An 18729-nucleotide genomic window follows, 5' to 3' on the forward strand; every position below is an offset into this window, starting at 1 on the left:
CTCTGGGAAACCTGTGCCAGTGTCTCACCACCCTCACAGTGAAGAATTTCTTCCTTATACCTAATCTACATCTACCCTCTTTCAGCTTGAAACCATTACCCCTCATACTGTCACTATACTCCCTGATAAGGACTCCTTTCCCATCTTTCCTGTAGCCCCTTTAAGTACTGGAATGCCACTATGTCTCCCCAGAACCTTCTCTTCTCCAGGCTCAACAACCCCAACTCCCTCAGCCTGTCGAAGATAAGGGAGGTGCTCCAGCCCCCTGATCATCTTCATGGTCTCCTCTGGACGCGCTCAAGCGGGTCCATGTCCTTCTGGTGTCGGGGGCCCCAGAGCTGGACACAGCACTGCAGGTGGGGTCTCACAAGAGCAGAGCAGAGGGGCAGAATCCCCTCCGTCTGCCCACTGGCCACACTTCTCTTGGTGCAGCCAAGGATACAGTTGGCTTTCTGGGCTGCAAGTGCACACTGCTGGCTTGTATTTCTCCCCCTTCTGCATATTTTGGAGCACTGTACCTGCTATGTAAACCTAATATACTTTGAAACAAATTTTAAATTATTTTCCCTTCTGCAGTTTGTGTATCTACCACCACAGTTCGTGTGTGCATCAGGACCAGGAATGGGTGTTGAGCCTCATTTCGGTAGATTTATTCTTAACAGATAATACTTCCTTACTAGTTTGTTAGTTGATCTTTCACCCAACTTGGCAAACTGTTTGATTTCCTTCTAGTCTGTATTTTGATCTGTTGTGCTGGCAGACCCTAATCTATAAAAACATGTTACCTAGTTCTTCAGATCATAGGGCTACTTGAGTTTTCAGATGCATTGAGGTCTGTGCCGTCTAAAAATGTTGAAGTGAACTGTGTAGTAAAGATCACTATGAAGTATGCAGACACTCAAGACTAAGGGCTACACGGTTATTTCTGGAGATAGTAACTGTAACATTATTTTAGGTTCCTTTTAAAGAGCTGGTGTATTCTTTCACTGTCATAGGATTCTTCCTTTGAAGATAGATATGATGGCTATCTGACTTTGGCAGAATATGTACAAGACTTCCTAAATCACCTCACTGAGCAACCAGGTTGCTTTGAAATGGAAATAGAGCAGTTTGCTGAAACACTGAATGGCTGGGTCACTTCAGATGAAGCTTTACAAGAACTTGTTGAACTCATCTATCAGCAGGTAACCTGTGTATTCTGTCTTATAACTTGGATATTATGCTTCTCTTAACTAGTGTCCAAGATAGGCATACCAGTATTATTTGTTATATAATTGTATCTACATAGTCTTTTAATGGTTCAAATTTTTCTTTTTTGACTGAAACATACAGGGGAAGATTTTGCTTAGTAAATTGAAATAGTAGCTCAAGTGTGGGGTACCTGGCTGGTTGATTAATTTTCCCCAATTTTTTCTGTTTCCTTTGTGTATTAGGATCTCCTGGGTCACATGCAGGAGTTTAAATTACAGCACTTAAAGGGATTTGTATTTGAATTTGTGTTTATATAGTACAGATTGAAGAAACTCTTAAGCAATGTCAGAGTTGTGTAGTTTTATTCTATCCTGGAAAAAAAATATAATAAGATACCTTTAATTCTTTGCTATTAAAAAAAAAAAAATTGTACCTATTGTACACATCACCGTTTTGGAAATGCTCCTTTACTGGCAGGATGTCTTTCTTCATTTGAAATATACCTATTTCAGATCAGCGTAATTACAGGATAGGAAAGCTCATCTAATGGTAACTAGGTGCAGTCCCATTTATGACCATGAAAATGAGGACAGAGACCTTGAGCTGAACTCTGTACTAATTGGGGGAGCCATTGGAAAGAACAGCTTAATATGTGTTGCTTAGCAAATGAGCTGCTGTTACTGTCTTTTGGGCTTGCTGTAGAGAATGAAGTCACACTTCTGCTTGCTGTTCATTACATTGCATGTCTCTCAATTTCCCAGGCTGGTTGCCTCCAAATCTTCCTTGAAGAATGCAAACTCTTACTAACCTTTTCAGTACAGATAATTGCAGAATATTTTTATCTGGGGGATGTGGAAGCTGCCTGGCTGGTTGTACAAAACTGTAGTATTAAGTTTGTTACTATCGTACAGAATTCATGCACATTTAATTCAGAACAGTTTAGTTAGACATTAAGATTACCTGTGCTGTGTTTGGAAGGATCATTTTCCCATCCTTTATTTGAACGCACAGAAGATAGTTAAAAATAGTGGAACATTTCCAATAAATTTATATTGAATGAAAAAAAAATAGTAATTTATCCTATTTTTAACTTCGTATTTGTTAAATACATGGATTCTTATTTAATGTAAGTCCTCTAATGTTATCATAGACTCATAGAAAGGTTTGGATTGGAAGGGACCTTGAAGATAATTTAGTTCCAACCCCCCTGCCATGGGCAGGGACACCTTCCACTAGACCAGGTTGCTCAAAGCCCCGTCCGGCCTGGCCTTGAACACTGCCAGGGAGGGGGCAGCCACAGCTTCTCGGGACAACCTGTTCCTGTGTCTCACCACCTCACAGGAAATAATTTCTTCCTTATAACTAATCTACATCTACTCTCTTTCATCTTAAAACCATTGCCTCTTGTGCTGTCACTATACTCCCTGATAAAGAGTCCCTCCCCATCTTTCCTGTAGCCTCCTTTAAGTACTGGAAGGCCACTATAAGGTCTCCCTGGAGCCTTCTCTTCTCCAGGCTGAACAACCCCAACTCTCTCAGCCTGTCCTCATAGGGGAAGTGCTCCAGCCCTGTGATCATCTTCATGGCCTCCTCTGGACGTGCTCAAGCAGGTCCATGTCCCTTACGTTGGGGGCCCCAGAGCTGGACACAGGACTGCAGGTGGTGTCTCATGAGAGCAGAGTAGCGGGGGAGAATCCCCTCCCTGTGCCAGCTGGTCACACTTGTCTTGGTGCAGCCCAGGATACAGCTGGCTTTCTGGGCACCGATCACACATTGCTGGCTCATCGTCAGTTTTCCATCCAGCATTGCCCTCAACTCCTTCTCAGGGCAGCTCTCATTTCTCTTCACCCCTCGGCCTGTAGTGATTCTAGGGATTGCCCTGACCCATGTGCAGGGACCTTGTTGAACTCCATGATGTTTGCAAGGACCCATCCCTCCAGCATGTCCAGGTCTCTCTGGATGGCACATCCCTTCCCTCCAGTGTGTTAACACAGCTTGGTGTCATCAGTGAACTTGCTGAGGGTGCACTCAATCCCACTGTTCATGTCACCAACAAAGATGTCACACAGCACTGGTCCCAACACTGGCCCGCCCCTAAGGAGCACCATTTGTCACTGCTCTCCACTTGGACATTGAGCCATTGTCTGCAACTCTTTGAGTGCCACCATCCAGCCAATTCCTTATCCACTGAGTGGTCCATCCATCAAATACATATCTCTCCAGTTCAGGGACAAGAATGTCACGTGGGACAGTGTCAAATGTTTTGCACTAATCCAGGTAGATGATGTCAATTGCTTTTCCCTTGTCCACCAGCACTGGAACCCCATTGTAGAAGGCCACCAAATTCATCGTGTTACCTCTTCCTTTCTCTCCTTACTTAAAAACAAGTCCAGTGATAGGGTTTTCTGTGCTTTCTCGATTGAGAAGCATTGAGTGTTACTAGTCTGAAATGCAAAAAATAAAACAACACAAAAATGCTGTGCTGGTATCCAAAACCATCTGACTACAATTGCGTATGTCAGGATAGGATAGCGTTCAAGTGTAAGTCAACTACACTTACTATTCTTCTGTCCTCAGCAGAGGTTCAAGTATTTGTGTTTCCTGACTTAGCACAAAACAATTAAAATCACTGAAGTGTATTTATAAGCATCTGCTTCGGTGATGTTAATTTAACCCAGTTGAGCCAGATTTACAGATGCTAGGTTGTGAAGGGAAAAGACTGAAATAAAGGAAATGCAAATCATGTACAGGCCTCCCTTCATCTGTGTGTCAGGTATCTTAGCCTGTCTTAATACACCCTGTTCTTCCTAATCCATTTATGTCCCTGGACAGAGTGAAGTGCCATTTCTCTTGATTTCCAAAAGTTGAACACTGTTGCCTTCATAGCTTGGGAATCTTGACTGTTGTACAGTTAATACTGTGGATTGTTCCTGTTACAGCAACTAAAATTTCTCAAGATATGTATTGGTAGATTAGCCTTCATGCTTAGATTGTGACTTGAGTCAGCAATAAACTGGGATTACCAGCAACAGTGATTCAGGGAAGGTGATACTGCACTGTAGTGATTGTTATTAAGAAGATTTAAGGTGGGGGTTTTGGTCTGTGTGCTGTGTGAGTTCATACTATCTGAAATTTAATTGTTTCAGTGTTTGATGCAACCACAAATACAGACCAACTAATTAGGAAGATAACGTTTACAAAACAGAGATGAGGTGTGAAGAATTTGTGTGTGTGTTTGGGTTTTGGCTTGGGGTTTTTTGTTAGGAAAGGGAAGTGTAATCTAAGTGATGTATTTTGCCTTATAAAAAAGGGACATCATGTCTTCTAGTCCAAGCAACTGACTGAACCAAAACTCAAAAAAGATTGTTAGCTATTTCACATGTCTCTTACTGGAAATTAAATGTATTTGACTATCTTAATTACTTCAACTTGTATCTTTCAAAGACACTTCCATTTTTTTCCATCAACTTCATACACACAGTGCAGTTACACTAAGTGGATATATTTCTCTGCTTGTAGAAGGTAACTAGATATAATGCATTGACATGCTAACGGAAAGAGGCTTTTTTTTCAAACATATTGGTAGCAGAAGCGTGCAAACACATCTGTAGTGCTGATAGATGATCAAGATGTAAAAGGAGTGTTTGAAGATAAAGCCATAGGAGAAGTTTAATGAATCCTTATTCCTGTTTTTTTTGGCAGAGCTGATGGAGTTATTTACATGAGAACCTCTTTTCCCTGAAATTGTATCTGAGAAATAATGTCAAATTCAAGTGTTGTTAGAAGAAAGTTTAAAATAAGTGAACAGCGATAAACTGCCAGAATAAGAGGGTGTTCTGCGTTAAGATCTAGGAGAGGTTGCATGTAGACACTGTTGAATTCTCAATTACTTTTTTCTACCTCTTGAAGTATCAGATTTTAAGCAAAGTATTTTTCATACAGTGTATAACCTATGTTGTGGAATTTCATCCCTGCTACCTGTTTTTAGATTTAAAAAGTGTAAATCTTCAACAGTAACAGGACTTGTTTTAGAAAAAAGGACCCATCGAAAGCTATTAACTGTAACGATAGTTTTAACCTCTGAATCAGGAGTTTGTTTTTCTGCAGATTGCTGGACCATGTACAGGAGAAAGTATTTATCTTTACTTGCCCTGTTCTTGTACTCTTTCCCTGGGCATTCAGTACTGCCAAAAATAGATTCTCAGATAAATAGCTCATAGACTGAACGAAGACGACTTTTTTGTGTTTTAATGTACTCATTGCTCCTTGAGAGAGTGCATGTCCTTGAAAAAGTGTCTTGTTCACTATTGATTTTTTTTTGTACGAACAGTTTGTAAGTGACTTTCAGACATTCTTTAGTTGTAGGTCATAATGGAGAAGTAGAGTTGAGGACATGTGGCATAATGGTGGTTGTTTTCTTAAAGCCACAAAATCACAGTGTAATGAACTTTTAAGTACTGAAATGCATATAGCAAAGTGTTGATGAGATAAATTAATATGACAAATAGTAATTATTAATGTTCTGCTCTTCAGTTGTTTCATCAATTGTTGTTAAAGTTTTCAATGATGCTTTTAAAGATCTTTCCTGATAGCCTAATTACAAGTTTTATGAATAACCTATTTTTCCGCTTTTATTTTGTCAGGCCACATCTGTCCCAAACTTTTCCTACATGGGAGCACGGTTGTGTAACTATCTATCTCACCATCTAACCATTAGTCCACAAAGTGGGAACTTCCGGCAGTTGTTACTTCAAAGGTCAGTATCAGTATGTCATTTTAAGTCTGACTTCTTCAGGTTACATGTCTTCGTATTTCGTATGTAACACTTAACATCATGTGAAAAGACATATATTTAAAAAAGAAGTTTAGACTGAGGATTATTGAAGCACATGTACTGGATATCAAACATATATGTTTTTAAATATGAAAATAGGACTCTCTTCGAAGTTCTGTAGGATTTTTTGAACTAAGTATCTTAGTGATCTGAAATTCCATGGTAAATTTGAAAGCTAGTCAAATTTAAAAAGTACTGAATGTACATATATGTACTGTACTTGTCCATTGCTAGGACTTACTTTGTTGTGGTTTTTTCTTTTACTTACTTTTCTGGCTGGAGTTGCTGTGTAAGGTTCACTCACTGATCAGCTAATGTATGAAGTGGGTGCATAAAACCCAGAAACATAAATTTCTTCAGCTTTCAGTTACTACAGAGTTCTCTTGGTTTATGGTTTAATCATGATTAGACTTGGCAGTTCACGAAAATGCAGCATTTCTTAAATGGGTATACTTCCTTTCAAATCTTAATGCATGATATTTGAAGTAGCAGTACACTTTAATACTTCATAATTCTTTCAAAATTAGCCTTTTTTCTCTATGGATTTCTGGCTTTATAAGCTTCAGGCTTCCTTCTTATTTTGAAAGTTTCACTTTGTCCACCTATGTTTAGGAGTAAAAGCATGATAAAACTTAACTGCAGTGTATTCTGATGATCTTTTATCAAGAGTGGTACCTTATGGAGAAGCTGAAAATACTTCTTTTTTTCCCGTTCTCCCAAAGCAGATGAGCCTTTTTGCCTTCAAAATTACCACTTCTATCTTCTGGTTTTTTAACTATGCATATTACTTGAACATGAAGGGAATCCCTGTTAATGTTGGATTATCTGGTTCCTTGTTTTTAAAGCCAACCCAATACATAAAATTCATTTTAGTACTCTAAAGCCATGAATTTAAAGTTGCTTAAGTTTTTATTGTTAATATGGAATAAACAGCCTAACAATATGACCACAGAGACATCCTCTTTCTGTTTCTCTGCCCAGGATTCTACCTTGAATTTTGTATTTCAGCTCCTTAGATTTTTCAGTCTCTCTGGTGTTTCTTAATCTATTACATAACAATTGACAATACATTAGAAGTTATCTGGCTTTTATTTTATTTCAAATAATTTTTTAATTACATTTTTGACCTGCTATGTAAACTTCTGTATTTTTGGTACAATTGTTGAATACTAGAAAATTTACCTCACTGCCAGGTTATCTTAAGCCTGTTATCTGTATTTATATCTAAATTATAGAATCGTAGACTCATAGAATGTTTTGGGTTGGGAGGGACCTTAAAGACCATCTACTTCCAACCCCCCTGCCATGGGCAGGGACACCTTCCACTAGCCCAGGTTGCTCAAAGCCCCGTCCAGCCTGGCCTTGGACACTGCCAGGGAGGGGGCAGCCACAGCTGCTCTGGGAAACCTGTGCCAGTGTCTCACCACCCCCACAGTGAAGAATTTCTTCCTTATACCTAATCTACATCTACCCTCTTTCAGCTTAAAACCATTGCCCCTCGTGCTGTCACTATACTCCCTGATAAAGAGTCCCTCCCCATCTTTCCTGTAGCCCCTTTAAGTACTGGAAGGCCACTATAAGGTCTCCCTGGAGCCTTCTCTTCTCCAGGCTGAACAACCCCAACTCTCTCAGCCTGTCCTCACAGGGGAGGTGCTCCAGCCCCCTGATCATCTTCATGGCCTCCTCTGGACGTGCTCAAGCAGGTCCATGTCCCTTACGTTGGGGGCCCCAGAGCTGGACACAGGACAGCAGGTGGTGTCTCATGAGAGCAGAGTAGCGGGGGAGAATCCCCTCCCTGTGCCAGCTGGTCACACTTGTCTTGGTGCAGCCCAGGATACAGCTGGCTTTCTGGGCACCGATCACACATTGCTAGTTTGTAATCAGTTTTCTATCCACTGCTACTCCTAAATCTTTCTGCTCAGGACTGCTCTCAATCCACTCATCCCCCAGCCTGTATTTGTGCTTGGGATTGCCCTAACCCATGTGCAGGACCTTGCATTTGGCCCTGTGGAGTTTCAAGAGGCTCATAGAGGCCTATTGCTCAAACCTGTCAAGGTCCTTGTGGATGGCATCCCTTCCCTCTAGAGTATCAACTGGACCACAGCTTGCTGTCATGAATTATGCATCACTGTCACTTAAAATAGTGAGGTAAAGAATTTATCGAACAAGCCATCTAAGACAATGTGGGCAACACCCTGAACAAGAGAAAATGTCTTCCGGAGTATTTCTAGTTTATTGCTGTGGATGTTTGGCTGCCTGTGTTAAACTTTCTGGAGTCTAATACATAAACTATGTGCCTGACTTTTACAACTTTTACTTGTAATTTGCTCTGTTTCATTTTGCTTTCTTAGATATCTCAGTGCTTGAAAACATAATCATGTAATTGTATGTATTCATCTAAAAAGACACAAATCCAGTGTCTTTGAAGTCCTCTCATTTCCTTCACAAATCATACTTCCCAGCTTTCAGCAGTTAACAGTTTTAATGCAGTTCATAAGTTCTTAGCATTCTACTAATTAAGTAGCATGTTACATATGCCGGGATGTCTACAGGTTATATGGTTTTACTTTAATATTTACAGGTGTCGAACAGAGTATGAAAACAGAGATGAAGCTACCAAAGGAGATGAGACAACTCGAAAACAATTTCATGCCTTTGTTCTGTTCTTAGCTGAACTTTACCTTAACCTAGAGGTAAGAGGAAAGTTGCATGTCAGGTGATTCTTCATTAATTTTTTTGTTGTGTTTAGGTAAACACTGAAATGGAATATAATTTGAGGTGCATTTCTAAAGGGAGAGGGGAATAAAGTAAAAGAACTTTAGAACAGTTTTATTGTAATGTATATCCAAGAAACAGAAACAAAAAAGGATGAGATTGTTAGAAGTGTATAAAGATTTTTAAAAGAGTGTAAGAATTCATAAAATGAAGCAACCATAAATCACCTTTGGAATGAAGCTTTTCATCTTTTGTTTTGATTGGCAAAACTCCCAGGTGACTACACTTAACCAACATAGGAAATGTTACAACCTAACAGAAGCAGGTCATCAATAACCCATGTAATTCAGTATTCAGCCACTAATAGGAGCTATTATCGCACCCTTCAGGAAGATGTGGAAATGCTCAAAATGAGCAATTAAAAATGCAGACTTTTAAAGATACTTCATCTGGAGGTTGAGTCCTTGGTTTATGCATGAAGCTTGAAATTTTGTATTTAGATTGGGTTTTCGTATCTGGTATGTACAGAAATGTGTATGTACATGTGAAACTTCTTTGACTCTTGTGAGTTCCGTAAGTTCACTAACTGCTGTAGTGTACTTAAAAACATATTTTTGACTGGATTATTGCAATGGTTCGATTTAAGCAGACACTATAAAATGCTAGACATGCATTGTTATGTAGATATAATAATTGTAAAGATCTTATTACTCAAAGTCTGTTCTAAAACAAGTAGTTTTTCACAGTATTTGGCATATTTTTCTAAATAAAGAGCTCAGCTGTGTTGATCGCAAACCAAATCATACAGCATTCAAAAGAGAAAATGTGACTAAATTTCTAAAATTCTTAGATTATTTTTTTTATTTATATTTTGCAGATTAAAGGAACAAAGGGACAAGTAATGCGAGCAGAAATCCTTCAGGAAGGCCTTCGGGAATTATTAAACGCGCTTTTCTCTAATCCTGTGGACAGTAATTTAATATGTGCAGTGAAACTGCTGAAGGTGAGACAGTAGTTTTCAAAGGAAAAAAAATAACCAGGTTTTTTAACCTTCCTACCTTTGGGAGGAGAGGGGGAAACTGCAAATGAGGAAGTGTTTATAGGGTTTTATCCATTACATCATCAGCAGAGTAAGCTGTACTTTTCCTTAGTACCATTATGAAATTGATCCAACAAAAAAGTAATGTACTGCTCTAAAAGTAATATGTGAGACCATTTATGTACATATACTGAAGCCATGGTGCAAAGGAATAAGCAGTCCATTCAGGTCTCCTTTTGCTGCTTCTGGTGTGGGAGAAAACTAACCAACTTGAATGAATTGTGAGGTTTGGGCATGGTGTTTGTTCTGAAGGACAACTTCTTGCAGCAAAAGGTTCTTGATCTCAGTTATTGCATACTTTATTGTCTGCATCATTACTACTGTAGAAAAATACGTATTTCTCTTTCATAATGAAAAACTTCTTTGCTCTTATGTTTTACTTTCTCTTTGAAAAATTGTTAGCCTCTATGCAGGGAGAAACTTATCTTCACTAGTCAGTTATACTCGTAGTTGGGAACACAAATTATTTTAGGAGTGAAGGCTTAAAGCAGTATTTTTCTGGTTTGTTTATGTTTTTTTGTGGTTGGTTGGTTTGTTTTCCCTCATTCTTCCCACTTCCTCCCCTCCACTATTTTTGAGACTCTTTTACCTTGAATTCCAGTTCTGGCAGCTTCTTTTGATATGGTAAATAGGGAACAGAGAAGAGGTTTACATCTTCCAACTTCCCTTTATTTGAAGTCTGGATATTTCAGCAGGTTGCTTTATAGCAACGGTGAAGTTGTGTTCAATGAGCACATTCACTCCTGTGGTCAGTCCTTATGTTGGCAGTGCTTCCCTGAGGCATGGCCCACTGAAAGACCTTTCAGAAAGGGAGTACACAAATCAGAAAAGTTTCCAGGGCTGATGGTTTTTATAATCATTACCCAAAGAAGATAGTTATCACTGTTTCTGTGGATATTAATGGATTATTTTGTCATGTTGATCAATCTAAAAGGTGGTACAAAACTTTTTTTTTGAATGCAAATTTTTTCTGATGTTTTACAGTATCTTCAAATGTTGGAGTATATCTATAGCTACATTGGGCTACCTCATGAATCCTTGGTTTCACTACTGAAGTAATAAATGTCTCCTGTTGTCTCTTCCATTTAATATAGTGATAGATACAGGTTCTTCATCTGTTTTCTTTGCCGTATGTTTATTTTTAATTATATCTTCTTGGTGCTGTTATCTAATCATCTAGGATAAAGGTAGAACTGCCAAACAAAACTGGGAATACCAAACAAGTGCTAAAACGCTTGCTTTTGTCTTTGCGTTTTCTACCTTTGTATCATCGGGTGCCATTCCAAGCATCTTGGATCATGTACTATTTATGCTGAGTAGATCAAGAATTGCTATTGACTGATCATAATAGCAAACTACTTTTTTCTGATTTAATTCCTACTGTGCAATGAAGTACCTATTCTTAACAAAAGCAGTTCTAGACTGCTGCTAAAGCTTTCTCAGCAGCAGCTTCAGCCTCTCAGATTTTATGTATTAAAATTCAGGCTGGCTTGGTCACATAATTCTTGACTCCTCTTATATATACCCAGATTAAATTCTCTGGTATGTTGGATGCTAGCTAAGTTAACTGAAGTGTTTCTAAAGTTTATTAAACTATTTGTTAGGCATGCTGGTGGCATTGTCTGCAAAAATAAGGTCTCTTTTTTTGTAGCATATATTTAAGTAAGATCTGACAGATGTCACTGAAGAGTTGTTTCAAAACCATATTTCAAGACTGAAAGGTGAGAAGTGGCTGTGAACTTCTAGGTAACAATAACTGGACACAGAGCTACCATACTTTCTGCAGTCTAAAATAAACTATTTACAAAGCCTGTTAAATCTTAAAATCTTAGTCTGTTAAATGTTATTGTTAAATAGCAAAAAGATGAAGGTACTTGGGAGCTTCAGCCCTTAGGTAGTCACACAGTGTATCTCAATGTTATGAATTGTTACAGAATCTCTTCTATTGACAGTTTATTGAAGTTTTGTAATTGTCTTAAAAACAAACAAGCAAACAAACCTCAAACTAATCCCTTGTCTTTAGTTGACAGGCTCAGTTTTAGAAGATGCCTGGAAAGAAAAAGGAAAGAATGATATGGAGGAGATGATTCAGAGAATTGAAAATGTTGTGTTGGATGCAAACTGTAGTAGGTGAGAAGATAAATTTATCTGTCTTAAAAATCTTCAGGAACAGTGAACATATCCAAAACATTATCTGTAGAGGTTCTATTTATGAAAAGTAAGGTGATATGAGTCACTTCCCATGTTAAAAGAAAAGTGTTTTTCAGTTGAAGAGGTTTTGAGGGTGGTTTGTTTTGTTTTTTTCGCTTTTTAATATTTTATCTTTTAATACAGATGCATGTTCTACATTAATTTATTGGGGTTTTTTAACCTTTTAGGTCTCAATCTTCTGTAGGTGCTTTAGGCTCTAAGAGCAAGTATATACACAAAGAGACAATAGTGACATTATCTCATCATTTATACTTTTAAACCTGAATTTAACAGTATTAAATATGTAATGGTATTAAATGTATACAAATCACTATAAATGTAAAAGCAAAATGCAATATTTTTGTGGTGGTTTTTTTCTGGAGAGCATGCGTTTTTGGCAAGGGTCTTACTGCAGTCTGGAAGAAAATTAGAGGTTGGCTAATGTATTCTGCTTCTCAGTTTGCAATCAACTGATTGCGTGAAGTTGTCTGATACTTCTGTACTTCATTCTCAGCTTCTTGCAAATTTAGTAAAAACCTATAGAAAGGGTTCAGACACTGTGACCTGATCTCTTGCCATACAGGAGGAGGCCAACAGGTAGCTCATGGCATCTGTGGGTTGTAATTGAGCTGCCCCCAGGGATGATGTGGAAAATTTTCCTTCAAAAAACAGAGAAAATTGATAGTGCAAGCTGAGCCTTCAAATACACAGAAGCACAAACTTATTTTAATAGAGAAAACAACTGAAGATTTTATTTATTCCTTGATAAAACTCTTCTTCACGGACTTGCTTAAAAGAAGAAAGCAATTTCTGTTACTTTAGGGATGAAATGGGTAGTGATATCCACTGTATTGGAGACATGTTGCTCTGTTGAACACAAAATTTAAGAGGGCTAAAGTTAGGAGCATAAATCAGATTATTAAAAAACAATTTGAAGGTCATCTCCTGTTTTCCCAGTACTGTCCTTTTCATCAGGAAAGGATTTGTTCCTCAACATGTGCTGCAGGTTTGGTATCTTGATAAAAAAACTATAGCAATTTCAGTTTTGCATGGGCTTCTTAGTTTACCACAGAGGAAGTGGAAAGGGTGAATATCTCATAATTGATACATAAAGCACCTAGACTTGCAGGGGAAAAAATTAACCAAAATTATCTGCAGACTGGACCAAATTTTATCTGTTAGAAGCTTTTTGGGGACAATTTAACTTAGTATTTGTAAAATAAGAGAAGTCCAATATCTTGCTTAGCACAAAACATTGTAACTTTTGTGGTGCTTCTCTTTATTTCAGAGATGTGAAACATATGCTTCTGAAACTAGTAGAACTGCGATCAAGTAACTGGGGTAGAGTTCATGGAACTTCTCCACATACAGAAGCTACCCCTGAAAATGACCCAAACTATTTTATGGTAAGAATTTACAGACACTTCAGTTCCTTAATTTAATGTGAATTTAATTTGATTCATAGATAATTATATTGCTGAAAACTACAAACAGCTGTGTCTATTGAATGCATATAATTTTCTGTATAACTTTTATTCTTAGAATGAGCCAACATTTTACACTTCTGATGGTGTTCCTTTCACTGCAGCAGATCCAGGTATGTCACAAGCTTAGTGTACCTGTCTTCTCAGTGTTCTTTAAAAAGTTATTCTTAAACTTGTACAACATAAAAAAAAAAAACAAAATTATATCTGAATGCCCAGGTTTGTGTCACATGTGCCTTATTCTGCATTAAAAGAAGGTAAATACTTTAACTGAAATACATATTCTGCATTTAAAGTAGTTCAGAAGAATTTGTGCCATAGTCCTCAGCACTCCAGTAACCCAGAAATCTTGAAGGCTTCTTTTGCTTCTCTATTGTCAGTTACCAAAGGGTTTTTTTCTTCCTTGGTTTCTGTCATCTGAGCACAATGTGCCATGACCTCATTTGAGGTAAAGACATCTGTGACTACAGTTCTCTGGGAAGTTCAGTATCATTCTTAGAGGTCAACTGATGTCCTGAGAAAACAATGTAGCAGGATTTTTTTTTTCTATAATACGTTTCATGCCATTTATGGTTTTATTAAATAGACTATTTTCAAACTGTATAGATGTATGTTAATTCAAAGGGCTAGTCTTACTCAATCTCTTTCACTGTGCCAGATTACCAAGAAAAATACCAAGAGCTGCTTGAAAGAGAGGATTTGTTTCCAGATTATGAAGAAAATGGAACAGACCTATCAGGACCTGGAGATCTGTATGTTTTCTTCTTGAGTGATAGTTTTTTTAATACTAGTTATTTTTACTGCAGACTTAGGAATCCAATCTTGACCAAAATGAATCTAAATAATTATTAAACTGTACAATGGAAGTTATGTATTTGACTGTAAGCTGATTTGTAATCACACAAGTGTGAAATACATTTTATATTTATGCAACTGAGCAGGGTAATTAAATTATGAACATGTACAAACAACTCTCTTCTGTATTAAAAAAAAAAAAAAAAAATTGCAGGCAAAGTGAAGCACCAGATATTCAAGTGTTCATAGTGGGGAAACCTGAATTCATTTGACTGATGCACATACACATCCCAGCTAGAGACAATTACAAAATTTTCAGAGTCTTTCAAAGAGAGGACGTTGTTAAGTTTCTCTCCTCAGGTTAAGTAGTATTCCCTCAATTAAATGGCTATTCAGTATTCCTGTGGAACAGGAAAAGCAACCTTAATGGCAAAGGGGGAAGCAATATATGGGCATGTAGTCTGACTTTCTGACACCAGTTTATAAGAATTTAATAGGAAACAAGTAAAAGAAATGTTGTCTAAAATAAATTGCTCTGAGCTTTATACCCACCTAGTTGAAGGAGGAGTTTCAGATCATGATTTGATAGCTAAGAACATTTTCAGTGTTGTGTTTATGTGTGATTACAGTGCTGGACTGGATCAATATTTTTGTTAGTAAATTAGCAAACTTTTAGATCATGCCTGCCTGAGGGGAGTGGCAAGAACTTTGAAAAATAAATCAGAGATGTCATGAGGTATCAACAAGTTCATACCAAGGGGAGAAAAAGACCCATGTGAACCTCTTTAGGAGATCGAATTAAATGGAGCAAAATGGAGACAGCCATTAAAAAACCCAGCAAATCCAAAGAGTGACATGTGGAAGACTGGAGTCAGCCTTCTTGCAAGGTGACTGTGGAACCTCCTTTGTTTGAAGGCTTAAGAAAAGCTTAGACAAATGTATGCTGATCCTCTTGTCAGCTATTTCTCATGACTGACATCAGTTAGTCAAGTTACTTCCCAATATCTGTGGGGAGAAAGCATGCTGAAGTGATCCCCATCACTTCCCAGCTTTATTTTGAAACTCTACAGTAGTCTCCACTACATGCAATACTTACTATCATTAATGGGATCCAGACTTTTCTATGACTTAAATAAGACAGATCTTTTCCAAAAGACTGGTTACTATATAATAGAAGGTAATATAATGCAGGTACAGTTGGGAGATGAATAAAGATTGCCGTCTTTCATATAACAACAAACAGGAATGTAGGTTTTCTGTACAAATATATTCTTTGAATAGTTTGCAACCAAGACAGTTGATGCAGTGTTTGAACTAGGCTGTTCATGAACCAAAAATTATGCCAATATAATGCTAATTATGTTTTTTGCACATATATCCATACAGTTGCATTATTACATTTTGGGAAGCTTGGATTGTATTATTGTATTTTCTGTCATCTTGGGTACTATTTCTGTCTTTTAAACTTTTAGACAGCGTAAGATGATCTAAAATGGTGACTGTAGCTATTTTTTATATATCTGTGCTGCTTTGAGGTTTCTGTTTTGTTTTCCTAAAACTCATTATTTTTTTCTGGTATGTATAAAGCTCTTGTTTTATTCTTGATATCTACATAAATGTTTCTGAAAATCTGTACATAAACTTAACATCTTTGGTGATTTTTTTTTTAAAGGTGTTTTGATGACATTGACGATGAGATGGATCCAGAAATTGAAGAAGCATATGAAAAATTCTGTCTAGAATCTGAACATAAGAGAAAACAGTGAGATGTTACAGTTAAGGTTAGTTTTTGAAGCCAATTTAGGCATGGTTAGAATACAGGGGGACACAAAATGTTTGTACCAAAATAAGGAACTTGAGTGTCTGAAAGTACTAAAGCTATACAATTTCCATTTTGTTTAACAGAATCTGCCAAAAATTGTAAACTTATACCCTGTAACTTAAAATGTTGTGTATATATCATAGTTTATTTTATGTACAGGTATATGAACAATGTTTTGGCTGCAATTAAAATTATTTTAAAGTTAATCATAAATGAAATTAAAATTTAATGGGGAACTGTCCCATAAAATTTCCTTTGAAGGCCAAAAGGGAAGAATAATTTGATCTAAATTTAATTGCTTGCTTGCTTGTTTTGGTTTATATTGGAACTTACTCATCCTTTTTACCATATACAAGATATCAAGATACCTGAAGTTTGTTTTTTGGTTTGGGTTTGGTTTTTTTTTTTGCTAAGGAGAGTATGGTCCAGATGGGGATATGAATTTTTCTTTTCTGTAGATCCCAAGTGAGGGTCCGGACTTTTTTTCTGGAATAAATATGTTGTATGTTGATATGTGAAAAAACAAGCAGTATTTCAGAATTTGTGTGCTTTCAAGATCTTTGGTTCATATAAGCTTATTTTCAAATCTTACTAGCAAAAACTATCCTTTAAGTTGTTGTGTTCTTCAAGAGTATATGAATATAGTTATGTTTAATCCATGCTTCTCAAGGGTATGTGCAGTGCTTGAGGTTTGGGGATTTTTGTTTTGTTTTTTTTTAATGTGTCTAACATGTCTAACCTTCCAGCAACCCTTGTAACATTCTCCGTTCTTCTAATTTTATGTAGTTTAATTTTGTAGTTGGTATAAATTCATGTATTTCATAAATGTTAACATTCTGAAGCCAACTGCTCTATTTTAACCCTATATAATCATTCTAGTTTTCCTAGGTTACTCCTTTGTTGTTGCCAAACTCAGTTGTACTGCTTCCTGTTACTTGTTAGACTGAGTAGAACTCCTTACCAAAAACAATTGGAAGTATTTCCCAAAAGTTACTTGCTATAAAGAACATGCTGTAAATATGCATGTAAATAATTCTGTTAATATTTCACTGTTATTTGTTTGGTTAAATAACTTGTGCATCTGCTAATAAGAGTGACTGTTTTCTGGATGCTTATTTAACATACTTATTTAGGTTGGAGTTTTGGAAAATAAAATTTAACTAGCTTTGTTTCCTTTGGTATAATTTCACTACCTTGTCTCTTTGCTTTAAAAAAAAATTAATTTTTGGTCCTTCTATCTACCCTTCATTTAACACTCTTTTTTTTTCTTTACACAGTTGCGGGGAGTATTACCTTTTAATACTCATTGGAAAAATAAAATTTATTAAAGGGCAATATGGTCATAAGAACTATATTAGCAGTTAAAAGTCTCTAGACTAAAATTCAGAAATTAGAAAAGTGAAAATCAGATTATTTTCACACACACATTCTCTAACGTTAGGCATATTATTCATATAAACCTTGTAATCCAAATACAGGTTAGACTTCCTGCTGACTTTACAAGCAGGTGTCTTGTGGAAAACATTTACTCAAAGTCCCAACATCCAAGCATTCATATATGCATTATAGTAAGCTAATAGTGTCTTCAAGGGATTCCACTTTACCTGATTTTGTTTTTGATGTTTTGTACTGTGTCTTTTTTTCCTTTAAAGTAGCTGTCAGACTCCAGATGTATATTCTGTCAGCTTGTGGAGACAGGATTCTTACATGTAGGTAAGAAATATGCTAACTTCTGTACAAAAATGTTGGGAACTAGTAATTGTATATATGAAGTAATTCAGATCAAGGTTTGCCAAAATAAGCTTTGTCCACCACCTTCTCCATACTGAGAAGTCATAAATTGAGACTTTTATTCAAAGTAGTGGAGTAGTTGGTGGTCCTCTGTATGTACACAGCTTCGTAAGAGTTTTCAGCTTGTACTGCAGTAAGGAAAAATTGGTTTTAACTCTGTCCTACTAAGTAGGACAGGATAATCGTTACCTTAAACACTTATACATCTTTCCTATTTGTCTTAAATCAGAGAGGAGTCTCATACAAATCAGTGATGGTGGAATGAGATGTGAGAGAGCAAAAGAAAGCAGCAGGTTTTGCACCATCATGATGAACATTTGCTGCTTGTCCACCCGCTTTTAACTTACAGCTGTTTTCTGTATGATAGTCTTGAGAGGTTTAAAAATTATTTCATCTGATTTTTAGCATTTACGAATTTCAAGTGCACTGTGTTAGAAATGCTTCTCATCTACAAGTTTCTGAACGATACCTTCCAGATAAACAACCCTTTAAAAAGATGTATTTTCTTTGTGACATAATGGTGCAGCACAGAAGCATGGAAAATAAACTTGGGGGGAAGAGTGAAGCAAACTTCTTCAGCACTGGTTCTGAAAAGCATACTTTGCATTTGAATTCAAGCACATGACCAAGCTTCACACATCAGAAAAAGTATGCACAGGATTTGCCATTCTTGACAGAACAATTGTGATATAACAAAAATGTTTCGTGTTTGGAAATCACACTTTGCTTAATTTCAAACTGGGCTGCAATAGCTGGGACTTTTTTTTTAAATAGAACATTTAGTGATGGCACTGAGTATTACTGGCAT

The 18729-nt window shown here is 36.9% G+C and overlaps 1 protein-coding gene across 3 annotated transcripts in view; it reads left to right on the forward strand.

The window, feature by feature from the left end:
* PAIP1 (poly(A) binding protein interacting protein 1) overlaps positions 1–16327 on the forward strand; it is a 22934-nt gene extending 6607 nt beyond the window's left edge. For all 3 annotated transcript variants that reach the window (XM_026865927.1, XM_026865925.1, XM_026865926.1), the window contains 9 exons: positions 996–1184; positions 5835–5947; positions 8607–8718; positions 9618–9743; positions 11863–11969; positions 13318–13435; positions 13572–13626; positions 14172–14265; positions 15981–16327. In XM_026865927.1, the coding sequence (XP_026721728.1) occupies positions 996–1184; positions 5835–5947; positions 8607–8718; positions 9618–9743; positions 11863–11969; positions 13318–13435; positions 13572–13626; positions 14172–14265; positions 15981–16074 (1008 nt within the window). In that variant the 3' untranslated portion in view covers positions 16075–16327. The remainder of the gene's footprint in view (positions 1–995; positions 1185–5834; positions 5948–8606; positions 8719–9617; positions 9744–11862; positions 11970–13317; positions 13436–13571; positions 13627–14171; positions 14266–15980) is intronic.
* The last annotated feature ends 2402 nt before the right edge of the window (positions 16328–18729 follow it).

This window comes from Athene cunicularia (assembly GCF_003259725.1).
Source record: "Athene cunicularia isolate RWA chromosome Z unlocalized genomic scaffold, athCun1 chrZ_part1, whole genome shotgun sequence".
Classification (NCBI taxonomy): Eukaryota; Metazoa; Chordata; class Aves; order Strigiformes; family Strigidae; genus Athene; species Athene cunicularia.